Raw genomic sequence first — 17,458 nt, forward strand, 5'->3', positions numbered from 1 at the left:
CCAGCTAGTTTTTTGTATTTTTTAGTAGAGACGGGGTTTCACCGTGTTAGCCAGGATGGTCTCGATCTCCTGACCTCATGATCCGCCCGTCTCGGCCTCCCAAAGTGCTGGGATTACAGGCTTGAGCCACGGCGCCCGGCCACCCTCTCCAATCTTAGGGAATCATAATCATTGGTTTTAAAGAAGATTGTTTTTAACATTCAGTTATACTTGTGTACCCCTAATAAGAGAAGTTGCCTCATTTTCACTGGCCTTTTATTACGAATAAAATACTTTTAAGATGTAAAAAAACGGGAACCATGACCAAGGATTAAGTGAACGTATCTATTTTTATTATGAAACATTAAATTTTGACACATTGCCTCATTTACTTTTTTAAAATCTATTATCTGACTTACACCTATTCAGCAAAATGCCAATAAATTATATAAATCATAGTTTGGGTCTTTTAAAACTAGGAACATAATATGTTTTATGATAAACAATAATACTAAATCTGAGTTGTATGAACTGTTAACTTGAAATTTGTTTTAGATGTTTAGCTTAAAACAAAAAGAAAACCAATCACATTAATACATTGTTGCAAAAGTTTCTCCGGAACGCCCTCCACATCACTGTGTGTCAGCATCCTTCGGCTTCTTCACTGAGGTACGGAATGCAGCCATATGTAGGTGTCAAGGCACTCATTCTAAGCTGTCCTATCCTGCACATCTTAGCAATCACATTAGATGGAGGGCTGATGATATACACTAACTCCCAGCCCAGGCTATCTTGCTTTTAAATAAACTAATTTATTTAAAAGAAAATCATCAACTAAGGACTCAAACGCTGAATTTAGAAATAATTCCAATTCAATACACATTCAATCAAATGTGTTAGTACTTAAAAGTCACAAATTTTGCAAAGTAAACAACCAATGAACTAAGGCAAATAGCATTGCCACCACATGCCTTAAAACGGTATATTTTTGGTGTCTGAAGCTCTTTGCAAATTATTATTTTGGGACAGTTCAGATGGATTTAAATAAAAGATGTATGTTCTACATAAATTTAGTTTTAAGGTTTTCAACATGGGTGGCAACATTACAAAAATATATCAATAGTCTTAATAGTGAATGTTTTCCACCTGGTTTCTAAATCTTTATTTTCCGTGGAGGTAAACCAAAGTTTAGATTCCATCTTCGAAGTTATGATATAATCTCTACCGTTCCTAGAGATTTTAAAGCTAGATATGATCTAGGTCCTTGCCAGGATCTTCACTTTCATCATCCTCATCCTCTTGGTCTCCAGATTCAAGTTCATCCTCTTCTTCAACCTAGAGGAAAAAGATGTATTTAATATTGTGAAAATCTGTTCATGTCACATTCAACATTTAACAATATATATTATTGATAATTTTTTTTTTTTCAATAAAAAATTTAACAATATATAATATTGATAATTTTTTTTTTTTTTTTTTTTTTTGAGACAGAATTTTGCTCGTCACCCAGGCTGGAGTGCAATGGTGCGACCTCAGCTCACTGCAACGTCTGCCTGCCGCGTTCAAGTGATTCTCCTGTCTCAGCCTCCCAAAGTGCTGGGATTACAGGTGTGAGCACCACGCCCAGACAAATTTTGTATTCTAGTAACTACATTAGAATATAAGCCATCTGATTTCTTTGATTTGATGCTGAAGGCTGTCATTTCTAATATGAATGAGACATATCAGTTAACTTTGCTGATAAATGGCTACACCTCTTTACACACAAATCTGAACCAAACATGGCAAAAGATAATGACACACGTGGGTGACAACAGTCTTGTTATCAATCAAATCAATTCACTTTCTAGGCTTGAGGTCCAAAAGAAAATAGTCTATAAGTACTGAAAACTGAACCTAATCTGTGTATTAAGTAAATTCAATGAAAATAGTGAAAACAGTACAGATGGCACCACATTCATGAACCTACATATCCATTACTATAATATAGGCACAACTTTTCCATGCTACATTAAAAATCTTTTAAATGCATTACACTAAAACATAATACAAATCATTTTTGGAGACATTTTAATCTTACTGGATGACCAAGATCCTTGAGTTTATTCTTCAATGACAGTATTTTCTGATCTTGATCGGCCAAGAGCACCAAGAGATCATCCTGTTCTTTTTTAGAATCTGTAATTTCCAACTCTAGTTTGTCTTTCTCAGTTTGTAAAATGGCAATAGTACTATTAGATGAATCCAGCTGTTCTTTAATGGCAGTTCTTTCCTCAGACAGAGCTTTAATTTCATTCTAGGAAAAGAAAGGTGAAAGGCAGGAATCTAAAATTAGCACTCACTTTCCTAGAGTTTTTAACAAATAGTTTCTTTCTATGACAAATCACTGTACTTGTTCAACCTAAGGAATTTAGGGGTGGAGGTTAAGGGTATAGGAGGTTTAACACACACAGTAACATGAATTTGTTAGACTGTTCATCAAAAATGGTTATTGCCAAAAAACAGCTGAACATCCAAAAAACAGTTTTAGTTAGCTATTCCTCAAAAAACCTTTAAGAGACTTAAAAAAAGTATTACCATTTTAGATAATCAGAGGAGTAAACAGAAATACAAAGCATTTTATAGCACAAGTCTGATTAGCACCAGAATTTTAGAACTCGAAGCTCAAGTTAAAAAAATTTTTTTATCCCAACTTCAAGCATACAATTAAATGAAAAGAAAATAGCTTCAAATAAAATCTATGGTTTAAAATAAAATAATTTGGCCACAATCCAAAAGCACAATTATACATTATTTTCCTTAATGTGACCTCATTCCTTTCTTCATGTTATTTATTCTGATGTCTCTCTCATACAATAATATGCTGACAGGATTTAATGTTCCTGTGTTCCACAGCTTATGGAAAATCTACATGTGGCTTGTGAATTAGCTAAATTTGTGCTCCTTGTTTTGTTATTGTGATTAGATATTGATCTTAAAAAGAAAACACAGGCTGGGCGTGGTAGCTCATGCCTGTAATCCCAGCACTTTGGGAGGCTGAGGTGGGTGGATCACCTGAGGTCAAGAGTTTGCGACCAGCCTGGCCAACATGGCGAATCCTCGTCTCTACTAAAAGTACAAAAATTAGCTGGGTGTGGTGGCCGGTGCCTGAAATCCCAGCTACTGAGGAGGTTGAGGCAGGAGAATCGCTTGAACCTGGAAGGCAGAGGTTGTGGTGAGCCAAGATCATGCCACTGCACTCCAGTCTGGTGATAGAGCGAGACTCCATCTCAAAAAAACAAACAAACAAACAAACCCCCCCCTCCCTGCAAAAAAACACCTGAAACAAAAAAGTCTTCATTTGTGTCATCTTAAATCATCAATATAGGAGTGAAAATATTATGAGATAAAATTACACATTATTAGCTTTCTTCATAAAACTAAGAATTTGAAAGACATATAACATTTCCTAGAGTTCATTTCATATTATACACAGTAAATAAAAGTTGCACCAAAAACAAACCTTTAACTCTTTAGTCTCTTGTAATAATGCTGACAGTCTTCCTTCTACATCAGTAGTTTTGGTGGCTATTACAGTCTGGGTCTCTCCTTGCACCTCAACTGATTTTGCCTGAAATTAGAAATGGAAAAAAAGATGTCTCTTAAACATTACAATCAACATGAAATCCCAAAGTGGTTATTTAATTTGTTTGCCATTTTGATATTTTACTTTCAATAACAGAAAATATAATTCCTCATGTATTTATGTGCAACAAAGTGCTCTCCACTGTCAGACAAGCTGTTCCCACATGGAAGAGCATCAAACCTCTTAAGAGTACGAGGAAGGCTGGGCTAAGGTGCCTCAAGGTAATTAAGCCAAGAAAAGTAATCAGCAAGTCAGCTCTAATGTAACTGTAACTCAGCATTTAATAAACACAGATTATTTTTCAAAGCCTTTCCTTCATAAATTTCCTGAAAGTCCATACTATCATCCTAGATAGGTAGATAAATTGAGCCAAATATCATTATTAGTGAAATGCAAATCTTTTCTCAAGTGCTAGAGAAGGCACTCCTGAATAACAGTTCTTCAGTCTTTCCTTGTCTTTTTTTCTAAAATACTAGGAAGTGGGGTGTTGACACAACAAATATCTAAAAATGTGGAAATAGCTTTGGAACTGTGTAATGAGTAGAGGCTTTAAGAATTTTTGAGGTGCATGGTAGAAAAGCCTATATCACCTTGATGAGACTGTTGGTAGAGATATGGATTAAGTGACTCTGGGGAGAGCTCAGAAAGAAAAGAGCAGAGTTGGAGAGAAGCTTCATGGTCATAGTGAGAAGAATGTTGGCAGAAATATGAATGTTAAAGGTGCTTTTGGTGAGGTCTCAGATGAAAACTAGGAACACATTACCGGGAATTGGAGGAAAGGCAATCCTTGCTATAAAGTGGCAAATAACTTGGCCAAATAGCGTTGCAGTGTTTTGTGGAAAGCAGAACTTTGTAAATAATGAATTTGGATATTTTGCTGAGGTTTCCAAGCAAAGTGTTGGAGTGCAGCCTGGTTTCTCCTTGTTGCTTAAAGTAAAATGTGAGAGAAGAGAGAATAAATTGAAGAAGGAATTGCTAAGCAAAAAAGAATCAGAATTAGAAGATTTGTCAGTGTACCTATATTGCAAAAGTATGAGGAAGCATGTTCTGGAGAAAACAGTAAGCGTTTTTGAATATTTTATGACAGCAGAAAAACTGCCAGCTTGGACTGAAAGGACAGAAATAGAATGTGATACCAGCAAAATAAACTCTTAAGTACCTGAATAAACTAATCTGGTGACTGACTATAAAAGGACTGCCACCATGAATACAAAGCCGATGTTACTAAACACCGGCTAGTAAGTAATCTAAAGAGAAGATGCTATCTGATGAGCTTGTTTCTTTTTCATTGTGGCTAAGAAATAATACATCAACCTTGTGTTTATTACCTTCCAGAGGAAAAACAGAAATTACTTACAAACACTTCTGTTTTCTGTAACAGTTCCTGCTTTTCTGTCTGTAGTTTGGTGATCTCCACAGATTGTGAGTTTAACTGAGACTTTAAAGTTGCCAGTTCCTAAGAAACAAAAATAGTTGAGTCATAACATTAAATGTTATTAATTTCATCAAGGAAATATTTACAGAGACATCTAAAATATGATTTACAACTTCCTAGTTTTAATATCTAACTCTAAAGAACTATTCTTGAACTTTGGGTTCAAGATGGAAAATTCAACACATTCATTTACCTCTGCTCCCTCCTGAACCCCATGCCAAAAAAAAAAAAATCATAAAGAGAGGAAGGGAGGGGAGAAGGAAGAAAGAAAGGAAGGATGGCAGGGAGAGAGGAGAAACCTACACAAACAAAAACATATATTGCTCTCTTATAGACGAGAGCAATATAATTGGGGAATTTGAGAAAGCCAGTAACAGTGGTAACTAACTCAGCACACCTGAGAAAGCTGAAAGCTAGGATGACCACTGAGAAAGTTAAGATAGTACCTGACTTACACTGAATGCATTAACTACCAGAAAGGTTGGGAACTGGTATCATTAGATACCTCTGGAAGTACAGATAAAAATGAGGTTAAAAACTGGAGGGCTGGTTAAAAGACTATTTAAGAAATAGATCATCAGATCCCTGTCTCAATCTTAGGCATCAGGCAACTGTTCCTCCTTTCCTAGATGAAGACTTGAGGTTTATTATGTGACTGGGCAAAACAGGACATCTTTAGGGACCACCAAACATAGATGAATGTAGCAGTACTATAATGAAAACCAGGGTATTAATTGAAAGTTTTTATTAATGTTGAATTTCCAAACTTCTCACTCTCTCCTCCCTCCAAAAAAGTACAGGCAAAGAAAGGCAATTATAAAAATGGCTGTCAGCAGGAGTGATTTCTCCCCATATCCCCCAATCTCCAAGGACATTTGGTAATGTCTGGAGACACTGAGTAAGTGGTGGGACAATGGCAAGTTAAAGGCTCTTTTCTTTTGGTTCTCTTTAAAATTTCTATCATGTACATTTATGGCTTTTCTAATTTAATTATTTTGTTTAGTTATTAAAATGAGTTATAGTTTTCTGTATATAGTATTTTACTATATATTATAAAAAACAAAACTGTCACTTAAAAAATACTTTTTTTTTAAACAATCTAAAGTTTATAAAAGTAAGTAAACTGGAGTAAGTAAAATAAAAGGCAATTTGCTTTCTATAAAAATATCTAATTAAAGTTTCACTGGGAAGCATAATTAAATAGCTTATTTTTACTTAGGATTTACAAACTAAGACTATGTATTAGTAACTTAATTCCCTTTAATTTTAATACAGTTCTAGTATCGGTAGACTTAATAAAACCAAAAGAGCATATTAACCTTCCCACACAAATAAAACATTGTGAACAAATACTGGAGACCTGAAAATCCTCAATGATAAGTGATTCCTTTTTTAAACAAAGGTCAGATATTTAGAATCTACTCTGAGGTACATGGACATTATCAAAATAAGACAAAATTTCTCTATGTTCAGTCATTTCTCTTTCAAAGCAGCCATGTCAGTGGACTAGGGCCAGTTGATTAGTGGAGGGAGAAGGAAGTCAGTCAGTCCTAGGTTAGTAAGGATGGTCACGTTTTTAGTATTGCTTGGATTAAAAAAAAAAAAAAAAAGTATGCATTTCTTGGCCAGGCGCAGTGGCTCACACTTGTAATCCCAGCACTTTGGGAGGCCAAGGCGGGTGGACTGCCTGAAGTCTGGAGTTCAAGACCAGCCTCGCCAACATGATGAAATCCTGTCTCTACTAAAAATACAAAAAATTAGCCAGATGCAGTGGCAGGCATCCGTAATCCCAGCTACTCAGGAGGCTGAGACAGGAGAATCACTTGAACCTGAGAGGTGGAGGTTATAGTGAGCCGAGATGGTGTCACTGCACTCCAGCCTGGGCAACAAGAAGAAAGAAAGGAGAGAAAGAAGAAAAGAGAGAGAAGAAAAGAGGAGGAAAGAAAAAAACCCCAGAACCTGTTTGGGGATAATATACTCTAGAGTTTTCTTCTAATTGCTACATTATTTAATTGTAAGTGTACACAGTTCATTTCTCTTTTTTGATTCTTTTCTTGAACAGTACGTTTAAATTTTTTCATTGGATAAAAGTAAATCTGTATGATCTAGTTTAACAGGAATTTATAAATACTATAAGCAAGTAGAAAACAGTTTAATTTGCTTTTCTAGATGTTATAAATTACCGCAGAAAAAGTTTATTTTACTTTTTAGCTGGAGTCATTTAATTGAGATATACATAAGTTTACCTTTTGTTTTTCTCTTTTTCAATTCTAAAATTCAGTATTTTTTAGACAAAACAGTTTAAAAACCCCATACATTCAGTCAAGCAATTATCATAGTATATGAAAATTAGGCATAAGATTTTACATTTTCATATTTGCAAGTCATAAATTTAAATTTTTCATTGTTAGTTCACTGATAATCTATAAATAACACGGGTGAGATGCTGAGATTTTTTAAGAAGAATATCTCTGAAAAAAACACAATAAAAAGCAAAGTACCATTATTATATAAATAGAAATAGCTTCTGGATTTTCAAATGGTTGTCTTAACTTAAATTTTACTTACATCTGCTAATACAGTTCTAGATTTGTGAAACTGTAGGGCTGTTATTCTAGTATAATTAAAACATGACAAAGTAGAATTGGATCAACGTGGAAAATTACCTGTTTTAATTCTGCAACTTGTTCAGAATCTCTAGCTGAAACTATTGCTGAAGACTGTTCATTTGTGCCAGATGTCTGGGAAGATTTCTACAAATAGCACAAAAATAAGCTATAAAATATACACGGTATAAAGAGATGAGAAAGAACAAAACAGAACTGTACACATATAAACTATATCATACGTGTGCTTACCAAAAAATTCACATCAACATTTTAATTTTTATGCCCAAGATACAAATTCAACACAGCACATATTGTCTACAACTTTTAATGGCTAAAATCCATTTGTAGGCCAGGTGTGGTAGCTCACGCCTGTAATCCCAGCATTTTGGAAGGCCGAGGCAGGAGGATCACGTGAGGTCAGGAGTTCAAGACCAGCCTGGGCAACACGGTGAAACCCTGTCTCTACTAAAATACAAAAAATTAGCCAGGTGTGGTGGTGTGAGCCTATAATCGCAGCTACTCGGGAGGCTGAGGCAGGAGAACTGCTAGAACCCGGGAGGTGGAGGTTGCAGTGAGCAGAGATCGTGCCACTGTGCTCCAACCTGGGCAACAGAGCAAGACTCTGTCTCTAAAGAAAAAAAACAAAAAAAAATTGTAATTTATTAAATCTAAGCATTTACCTGTGTTCATATGGAGAAAGAGCATAAAAGTAGACATTTATTAAATAATTTCTATGTATTAGAAAGTATTTCACTTAAATCTCACAACAATGAACTAGACATTACCACTACCATTTTAGAGATCAGGAAGCAAGTTTAAAGAGGTTAACTAAATTGCTTAAATTCAATGAGCCAGGAAGCATTGAAGCTTAAACAGTTTGACTCCAAAGCTCATCCTGTAAAATCTTTTTTTTTTTTTTTGAGACAGAAAATCTCCCTCTTGTTGCCCAGGCTGGGGTGCGGTGGGGTGATCTCGGCTCACTGCAACCTCTACCTCCTGGATTTAAGAGATTCTCCTGCCTCAGCCTCCCGAGTAGCTGGGACTACAGGTGCCTGCCAGCATGCCTGGCTAATTTTTGTATTTTTAGTAGAGGCAGGGTTTCGCCATGTTGGACAGGCTAGTCTCGAACTCCTGACCTCAGGTGATCTGCCCACCTCAGCCTCCCAAAGTGCTGGGATTACAGGCGTGAGGCACTGTGCCCAGCCCATCCTGTAAAATCTTAACATATGATATTCTGGCCTAAGAGATCCAAGGAAAAAAAAGAAAGAAAAAAAAAAAGGCAGTATAATGAGAACCACTCCTGAACTCTTATTTTAAATTTTTAAACATTTACTTACCAAATTTTCAATCACAGAGTCCTTTTCAGTCAGCTTGCTCTGTAAAAGTTCCTGATTATTTTTTAATTCTTCTATCTCTTCTCGCAATCTACCAATTTCTTCTGGTTGAACGCCATTCATCTGAGCCCCCTCACTGTAAGAACCTTGATGCTGATTGTCTTTTCCTGTTAGACATAACATTTTAAAAGCCAATGGGAAACTTAAGCTTTTCATTTTTGAACTAGAAGATTCAAATATATAATTTTCTTAATTCAATTACTTTGGCAGCACTTTTGCAATCACATTTCATCTTTGCAGAATGGTATATTGATAAAAATAGTGAACTGATAATATTTTCTGGATTCTGGGAGAAAAAACAGCACAGCCTTGACTAAACTGCATGGCCTGGTGATCTATTATTAAGAATTACAGTAATTTTAATTCCAATTCTGTCAACTGAATATGAGAAAATAAAATCCCTTTAAAAAATCTTCACAAGCACTGTAGGATAATACTATTTACAAGCAGTGGAGCTCTTGCCATTTTCCAGGCACAACTTAAATTTTTCATTTATTACTTCATTTAGTTCCCAAACGTTATTACTATCTCCATTTTGCAGAAGAGGAAACTGAAAGATTACATCAGTCATTCTTAATCAGCTATACATTAGAATCACCCGGTGGGCTTGTACTAGTTAGTGATCCCTGGACCTAACTCCAGATTAATTAAATCAGAAACACTATTGTGGTATCAGCATCGGTATTTAAAAACAAAAAAAAGCGTCTCAGGAGATTCTAATATACAGCCATGGTTGAGAATCAATGGGCCAGATAAACAGGTAGCAAGAAGCTTGGACTTCAATCTCTAAAGGTCCAGTCTTAACTACTCTTAACTATCATGCTATTTTGCTTTAAACTCCGATTTACATTTTTTGTCACCATGATTAAGGTTAGAAGAATACTAGTCCACAAAAATAATCTTTTACTTTGTCCAGCTCTTGAGGAAAGAATGACCTGGGTGCTATCACTGTGATGGCTCAGCTACACTTACCTAGCTGTATTTTAAGAAGATTATACTGGTCTTTGTGCTGCTGGATCTGAGATACTTGCTGTGTGACTGCCGTCTGGAGCTGTTCATTTTGACATTTTAATGTGGAAACCTGCTGCTTTAATTCCTCAAGTTGCAGATCCTGTGGAACAAAACATAATTCATGTGTTTTAAATTCATACTAGTTAGCATTAAGAAGGTGAACACTTTAAAAATTAGAGGTCACATTTTGGGAGAGTATGCGAAAGTGCTCAACACTTCCAAAATGATTCAATAATTAAGCAACTTGGTGTGTTAATATATCCATCAAGGCCAATTAACATGCAGTAGAACTACAAGATTTCAAGGAAGGCTCCATTAATAAACACCATGGCACAGCTTGCAATTATAGTGGAAAATACAATGAAAAAACTCCATTTTATGGTCACAAAACCATTTAAAAATTTACATCAAACTAAGAAATTTAGTATATGTATATATACATATGCATCTATATTATTTTTAATATTAAAAGACAATGAGAAATACAGGAAATTGATAAAAGAGCTTCCAGCTTTTACCATCATAATAAAACTATAGTTGGAATTTGACGTCCTTTCATTTTCTTTTTTGTTTTGAGACGGAGTTTTGCTCTTATCGCCCAGGCTGGAGTGCAGTGACGCGATCCAGCTCACTGCAACCTCCGCCTCCTGGGTTCAAGCAATTCTCCTGCCTCAGCCTCCTGAGTAGCTGGGATTATAGGCGCCCGCCACCATGCCCAGCTAATGTTTTTGTATTTTTAGTAGAGACGGGGTTTCATCATGTTGGCCAGGCTGGTCTCAAACTCCTGACTTCAGGTGATCCACCAGTCTCAGCCTCCCAAAGTGCTGGGATTACAGGCGTGAGCCACCGTGCCCGGCTGGAATTTGATGTATTTCTTTATTTTCTTCTAATTTTTCCCCAATCCATGGTTTAAAATTTGTCATAATCGGTCTATATATAATTATGTAGCCTTTAATTTACTTAACATTCTATCATAATTTCCCCATATTGCTACACAGTCTTCAAAACATAATGTTTAATCCTCACTAATTAAGTAGATGCAATACAATTTATATTCAATGTTTTTGATGCTAAGGTTGCGTTCCATTTATCTTTTCTTTCTTTTTTTTTTGAGACAGAGTTTTGCTCTTGTTGCCCAGGCTGGAATGCAATGGTGTGATCTCAGCTCACTGCAACCTCTGCCTCCCAGGTTCAAGTGATTCTCCTACCTCAGCCTCCTGAGTAGCTGGGATTACAGGCATGTGTCACCACGCCCAGCTAATTTTTTGTATTTTTAGTAAAGACGGGGTTTCTCTATTGTTGGTCAGACTGGTCTCGACTCTCGACCTCAGGTAATCCGCCCACCTCAGCCTCCCAAAGTGCTGGGATTACCAGCATGAGGCACTGTGCTTAGCCACTGCACTCCAGCCTGGGCAATGAGAGTGAAAGTCTGTCTCAAAAAAAAAAAAAAAAAAAAAAAAAAAAAAGAAAGAAAGAAAGAAAAGAAACATGGAAAGCAACCTTAGTGCCAAAAACACTAAATATACATCGTATTGCATCTACTTAACATTGCTTTCCATTTTTCAAAGTGACAAATTTCATTACAATAAATATTTTAGTTCATATAACTGTTTCCTGAATTTTGGAGAATTTCCTCAGGATGAACTATCAAATGTCATTCAAAGGATATAAACATTTTATCGTTCTAGATGCTTGTGGCCTAATACCAAATAGCATTTTAAATGGTAAGAATATTTAAAATGAACATTTCTAAAGGAGTTATTAGAGTAACTGTGTCAATCATTTTTTTGTTTTGCCAAATCAACTGTATTTGCAGCCCCAAGTATAGACTCTGTATCACATTCCAACAATTTGTTTTTCATTACTTGCATTGTGTTGCATTCATTTTTCACTGTTCCAAAGATATTATTACATTTTACCAACTGGAAATGACTCCATCTTTGTACCCAGGTATAGATGAAAAATCCTAATAACCATGGGTAGTTTGATGATTCAAATTTTACCATTCTAAGATTACAATTTATTGATTTACTTTCAAACTGAAAAGCTCAGAATGAATGCTAAATATACCACAACATTTTCATTCCTTCTAAAATTTTAATCTCAGTAGGTTGGGCGTGGTGGCTCACGCCTATAATCCCAGCACTTTGGGAGGCTGAGGCAAGCCGATCTCCTGAGGTCGGGAGATCAACACCAGCCAACACGGTGAAACCTCATCTCTACTAAAAATATAAAATTAGGCGGCATGGTGGCACATGCCTATAATCCCAGCTACTTGTGAGGCTGAGGCAAGAGAACTGCTTGAACCTGGGAGGCGGAGGTTGCAGTGAGCTGAGATTGCACCACTGCACTCCAGCTTGGGCGACAAGAGCAAGACTCTGTCTAAACAAAAAATAAACTAATTTCAGTAATGTAGATTGTGAGGAAGAAAATAAGATATAAACAGTTGTCAATTTAAAGGGTTCCATGTATGCCTTTATAGGGTTTATGGCACACCTGCCATAAACTGTGCACAATTAGTAGACAGGTGTGGACAGCAGTAGAAGGAAGGGGATAAATCTGTCCCACAGGGTCTGCCACTACTGTATTTTTTTATGACACTGGAATTTTAACAACATTAATAACCTCATTTTTCAGCACTTTCTAGAATTCCAATCAAGGTAAATATCATAAGAAATTAAATGAGAGTAAAAGTCAAGAAAACATTTTGAAGGAATGTTATGAAAGGTTTAGGGTACTCAACACAATGCAAGTAATGAAAGTTCACTGGTATCCTGGAAAGAAAATGTCAACTAACGACTCTGCAAATGTAGTTTCATCTTTATCCACTCATCATTATCTAATAAATCAGCTGCATGGTGCTTAGCACATATTAAGCACTCTGTTGAATACTCAGATGCTTCGAAAAATAATGAGTTTTGCTTTCTATATCCTCTTTCATTTGAAATGCCAGAAAGAAATTCTTCCTGAAAGCAGAAAGTGCCTATTGCTAGTCAGAAGGTCTATACAATTCATCAGTACTTACTTGCTCTCGAATCATATTTTTGTAGTGAGTCACAATATTGTCATGCTGTTCTAATGTTTTTTTCACCTCTTCTTCTTTTTTATCTTCTTCACTGGACTTATAAATAGCCTTAGTTATAACACCTATAAAAGAAAGCTTCTTTAAAATTTGTTTTAAACGTTTTAAATACTATTTTACTATTAAGACTCAGTAAAAACATATAACCTAACTCCATGATAGGTAAGAATCTTTTCAATCTTACTGAAAGCCAAATGTCCTTCAATGGGCTACAGATCAAGAGCTAGGAAAAAAATATACCTTTAGAGTTATTATATAACCTGCATGTATCCAGAATATACATGTACAATATAAACATAATTACTTTCCATCAAATATCAATATAAATCTTCAGTCTTACCTTCAAGTTCTTTTACCAGCTTCGTAAACTCATGATCAAATATCATGTATTCTGGACTGGGAAAGTTTGGCTGGGGTTTCTGAGATGCTCTGGAATATAACTCATGTTTGCTAATAAATCCTAGTTTCTCTATGAAATTCTCTTTGCCAATCCTCTTTTCTATTAGTTGTTTTAGTTTCTCTCTACAGAGATAAACATATTGAGATGCTTTAAAAAATAAAATCAAAACAAAACATAAAAGCGTGATCTACATAATGCTTTGGCAAAAAAAAAAAAAAAAAAAAGCATCATTATTTATTGATGCCATTAAGAGAGTCATCTTCCAAGGCCTTACTTACTTCTTGTAGCTCTCAAGTGAGTTATCATTGAAATAAATCGAAATGCCCAACAAAAGGGCACATAAGCCTTGGACCAACTGCTCTTCTTCTCCAAGATTTTCTGCAATTTGTGCTGTAAGCTGAAATCTTTGTTAAGGAGGCTAAGGATTGATAATATCTAGTATATTTTGCAATTGGAATTTGACATACATTAATACTTCACATAAGAGTTCCCATAAGAAATTCCACATATAGGCTAGGTGCGGTGGCTCATGCCTATAATCCCAGCACTTTGGGAGGCCAAGGTGAGTGGATCACCTGAGGTCAGGAGTTCGAGACCAGCCTGGCCAACATGGTGAAACCCTGTCTCTACCAAAAATACAAAAATTAGCTGGGTATGGTTGCGCATACCTGTAATCCCAGCTAACTCAGGAGGCTGAGTGAGGCAGGAGAATTGTTTGAACTTGGGAGGCGGAGGTTGCAGTGAGCTGAGAGAGCCACTGCACTCCAGCCTAGGCGACAGAGCAAGACTTGGTCTCGAAAACAAAAAAAGAAATTCCATATATATTCCAAGCCAGCATAAAACAAACCACACACACACACAACTTAGGCATCATTACAACCTTAACAGTTTAAAAAGTTGCAACACAGATAAGATAGTGGAGAATTCAAGTATTTTGGGCGTAGAGCTACTTCTAATTGAGAAGAAAAACTAAAAAAGATATAAATACTTACATGTACGTTACTAAAACATAAAGGATACAAATGGAACATTGGCTGAATTGTGAAGAAAATGTGTTACTGCAATGGGACAATTGCTTAGCCAGGTACAAAGCAACATTAATAATCCAACTCTTGTTTGTATTTTGCTTCCCTGCAACAGATAAATTGGTAGAAATCTTTCCATTCATTTTATATTTTTTAAACTTAAAGTTGCCCTAAGATCCCTTCCATTTGCATGAAAAGAACTTTAACATCTTATAAGAGATGAGCCAGAAATCCAGTTTTAAAAAACTAAACAAGAGAATAAATTCTTGTATGCACCAAAGGCTGCACTTCCTAAAATGAACAGAGTGCAGAAATCAGAATTGATCCATGTTCAGAGGCATATACTGGGTTATTTAAAATACCATTAGTTTAAAAACCTTGTCTGCTAAGGAAAAAAAATTATAGTGTGGAGGCTTTAAAATATCTATTAATCCCAAGACACTTTACAATGAATTTGCCAAGCAAATCTATGATATTTCAGTCACAAGTTTAAAAACAAGTGCCTGATAAAAGGAAAATTCTACTTCTTTCCAAAAAAAAAAAAAAAAAAAAAAAAAAAAAAAAAAAAAAAATCAAGAAAAATACAAAAAATAATCCCCTGAATCATTTAGTCAAATTCCATGAGAGAATATATTTTCTAACAATAAATAAACCATACTACAAATTCAGTGATCACACACCAGATAAGAGGAAGATTTAAATTAGCCAAGTGCCCCAAACCATTAACTACTGCCAAGTATAGTTAATACTGAAAATAAGCATATCCAGCAAAATTAGTTTTCAAAATTTTAATACAACACATTTACATCTCCTAGGTAGAATAATCTTAGTTCATCATATTGACAGTGCCCATATTTATATTCCTATAACCTGTATCTTCAAAAAAAACTTGTTTGAAATAAAATAATGAAAATCAGAATAGTGGCCGGGCGTGGTGGCTCACGCCTGTAATCCTAGCACTTCGGGAGGCCGAGGCGGGTGGATCACCGGAGGTCGGGAGTTCAAGACCAGCCTGACCAACATGGAGAAACCTCGTCTCTACTAAAAATACAAAATTAGCCAGGCATGGTGGCACATGCCTGTAATCCCAGCTACTCCGGAGGCTGAGGGAGGAGAATTGCTTGAACCCAGGAGGTGGAGGTTGCAGTGAGCCGAGATCGCACCACTGCACTCCAGCCTGGGCAAAAAGAGCAAAACTCCGTCTCAAAAAAAAAAAAAAAAAAAGAAAATCAGAATAGTAATGCATCACTTTGGGGAAAGTCTCATAAAATGAACAAAATATAATTCAAATATCTAGACAAGGAATGAATTTAAAGTAACCATCACTATGTTCTGAAAAATTTCTACCACCTAGACTATTCTAATTTTGCAAATCTTGATGCCAATATCTTGACTCTTCTATAATCTATTTTTAGGTATATTTAATATTGAATTAAGTTCAAACAGGACCTCTTCAAATGATCTGCCATGTAAGCACTGACACAAATTTAATTTTTACATGGTGCACTATTTTTACTGTTTCCTTGCCTCTATGTCATTACCATGCCCACAATATAACTTCAAGTCATCCACGTAAATTGGAAAGTTAAAAAACAGTCATTCTCAACCGACCATGTGCCACAGAAAACTTACAACTACTTGAGTTATAAATGCAAATGTTTTGTTCATCTACCTGGTTATATATATAAGTTCATTATTACTTAGAATAACCATTTGCAGGTACCAAATATACCCACATTGTATATATAAGAGCATACTATCAAATCACTGGCTGATGTATAATTAAAAAAAACAGAATAAGATTTAAATCAGAATCTTCTAAAAGTATGGCTTTTGGGATCTAATTGAAGGATAAGAAGAGCAAAGTCAAATATAACCAGTTAAAAGACAGAATAAAACATTCCATTTATTATAGAGACAAAAAAAGATAAACTACTCAGGAGTGAACCTAATCAAAATGGTATAAAATGTAAACAAGGAAAATTTTAAAACACTCCTAAAGAGCACAAAAGTGGACATAAACCAATATAGAAAGCCACCATGTTCTTAGATAGGAGATTCAACATCACAAAGATATTAATTCTAAGTTAATTTATAAAATTAATGTGCCTGTAATCCCAGCAGTTTGGGAGGCTGAGGCGGGTTGGATCATCTGAGGTCCGGAGTTTGAGACCAGCCTGAGTAACATGGTGAAACCCCGTTTCTACTAAAAATACAAAAATTAGCCAGGAGAGGTGGCAGGCGCCTGTAGTCCCAGCTACTCGGGAGACTGAGGCAGGAGAATCGCTTGAGCCTGGGAGGCGGAGGTTGCAGTGAGCCGAGATCACAACACTGCACTCCAGTCTGGGCAACAGAGTGAGACTCCAAAAAAAAAATTAATTAAGTAATTAAAAATAAATAAATGATAAAATTAATATGATTCAAATAAAATTACAAAAGGTTTATTTTTTTTTTGCTTCTTGAACAAAACAGCATGATTCTGAAGATCATATGAAGAAAGTGAGATTAACTAGGGACACTGTAAAAAAAAAGAGAATAATGGATCACGAACAAGCAGGAATCAAGAGACAGAATACAAAAATCCAGAAAAATGGGCCCATATACAAATGAGAATTTAGTATATGAAAAGGGTAGCATATAACCATCAGTGAGTTACAAATAGATTTAAAAGATTTTGGGACAACTAGACAGCTATTTAGAAAAAGATCAGTGGAGCTGTATCTCATAAAGTTCGTTGAGAAAAACAGAACAAAGAATTAAATGCAAAAAAAAGAAACCAGAAAGTATAAGATAAAAAGAGAAGTATAAGGCCGGGCGCAGTGGCTCAAGCCTGTAATCCCAGCACTTTGGGAGGCTGAGACGGGCGGATCACGAGGTCAGGAGATCGAGACCATCCTG

General features: G+C 35.7%; 1 protein-coding gene across 1 annotated transcript in view; it reads right to left on the reverse strand.

Annotated features, from left to right (window-relative positions):
• Positions 1-310: 310 nt before the first annotated feature.
• USO1 (USO1 vesicle transport factor) overlaps positions 311-17,458 on the reverse strand; it is an 89,895-nt gene continuing 72,747 nt past the window's right edge. Inside the window, exons 14-24 of the mRNA XM_017876604.1 lie at positions 14,556-14,666; positions 13,814-13,932; positions 13,476-13,657; positions 13,079-13,200; positions 10,015-10,153; positions 8,986-9,149; positions 7,706-7,792; positions 4,962-5,060; positions 3,482-3,589; positions 2,060-2,275; positions 311-1,314 (exon numbers count right to left, since the gene is read on the reverse strand). Coding sequence (XP_017732093.1) covers positions 1,225-1,314; positions 2,060-2,275; positions 3,482-3,589; positions 4,962-5,060; positions 7,706-7,792; positions 8,986-9,149; positions 10,015-10,153; positions 13,079-13,200; positions 13,476-13,657; positions 13,814-13,932; positions 14,556-14,666 — 1,437 coding nt within the window. The 3' untranslated portion in view covers positions 311-1,224. The remainder of the gene's footprint in view (positions 1,315-2,059; positions 2,276-3,481; positions 3,590-4,961; positions 5,061-7,705; positions 7,793-8,985; positions 9,150-10,014; positions 10,154-13,078; positions 13,201-13,475; positions 13,658-13,813; positions 13,933-14,555; positions 14,667-17,458) is intronic.

Source organism: Rhinopithecus bieti, unplaced genomic scaffold (genome assembly GCF_001698545.2).
Source record: "Rhinopithecus bieti isolate Rb0 unplaced genomic scaffold, ASM169854v2 scaffold_8675, whole genome shotgun sequence".
NCBI classification, from domain to species: Eukaryota; Metazoa; Chordata; class Mammalia; order Primates; family Cercopithecidae; genus Rhinopithecus; species Rhinopithecus bieti.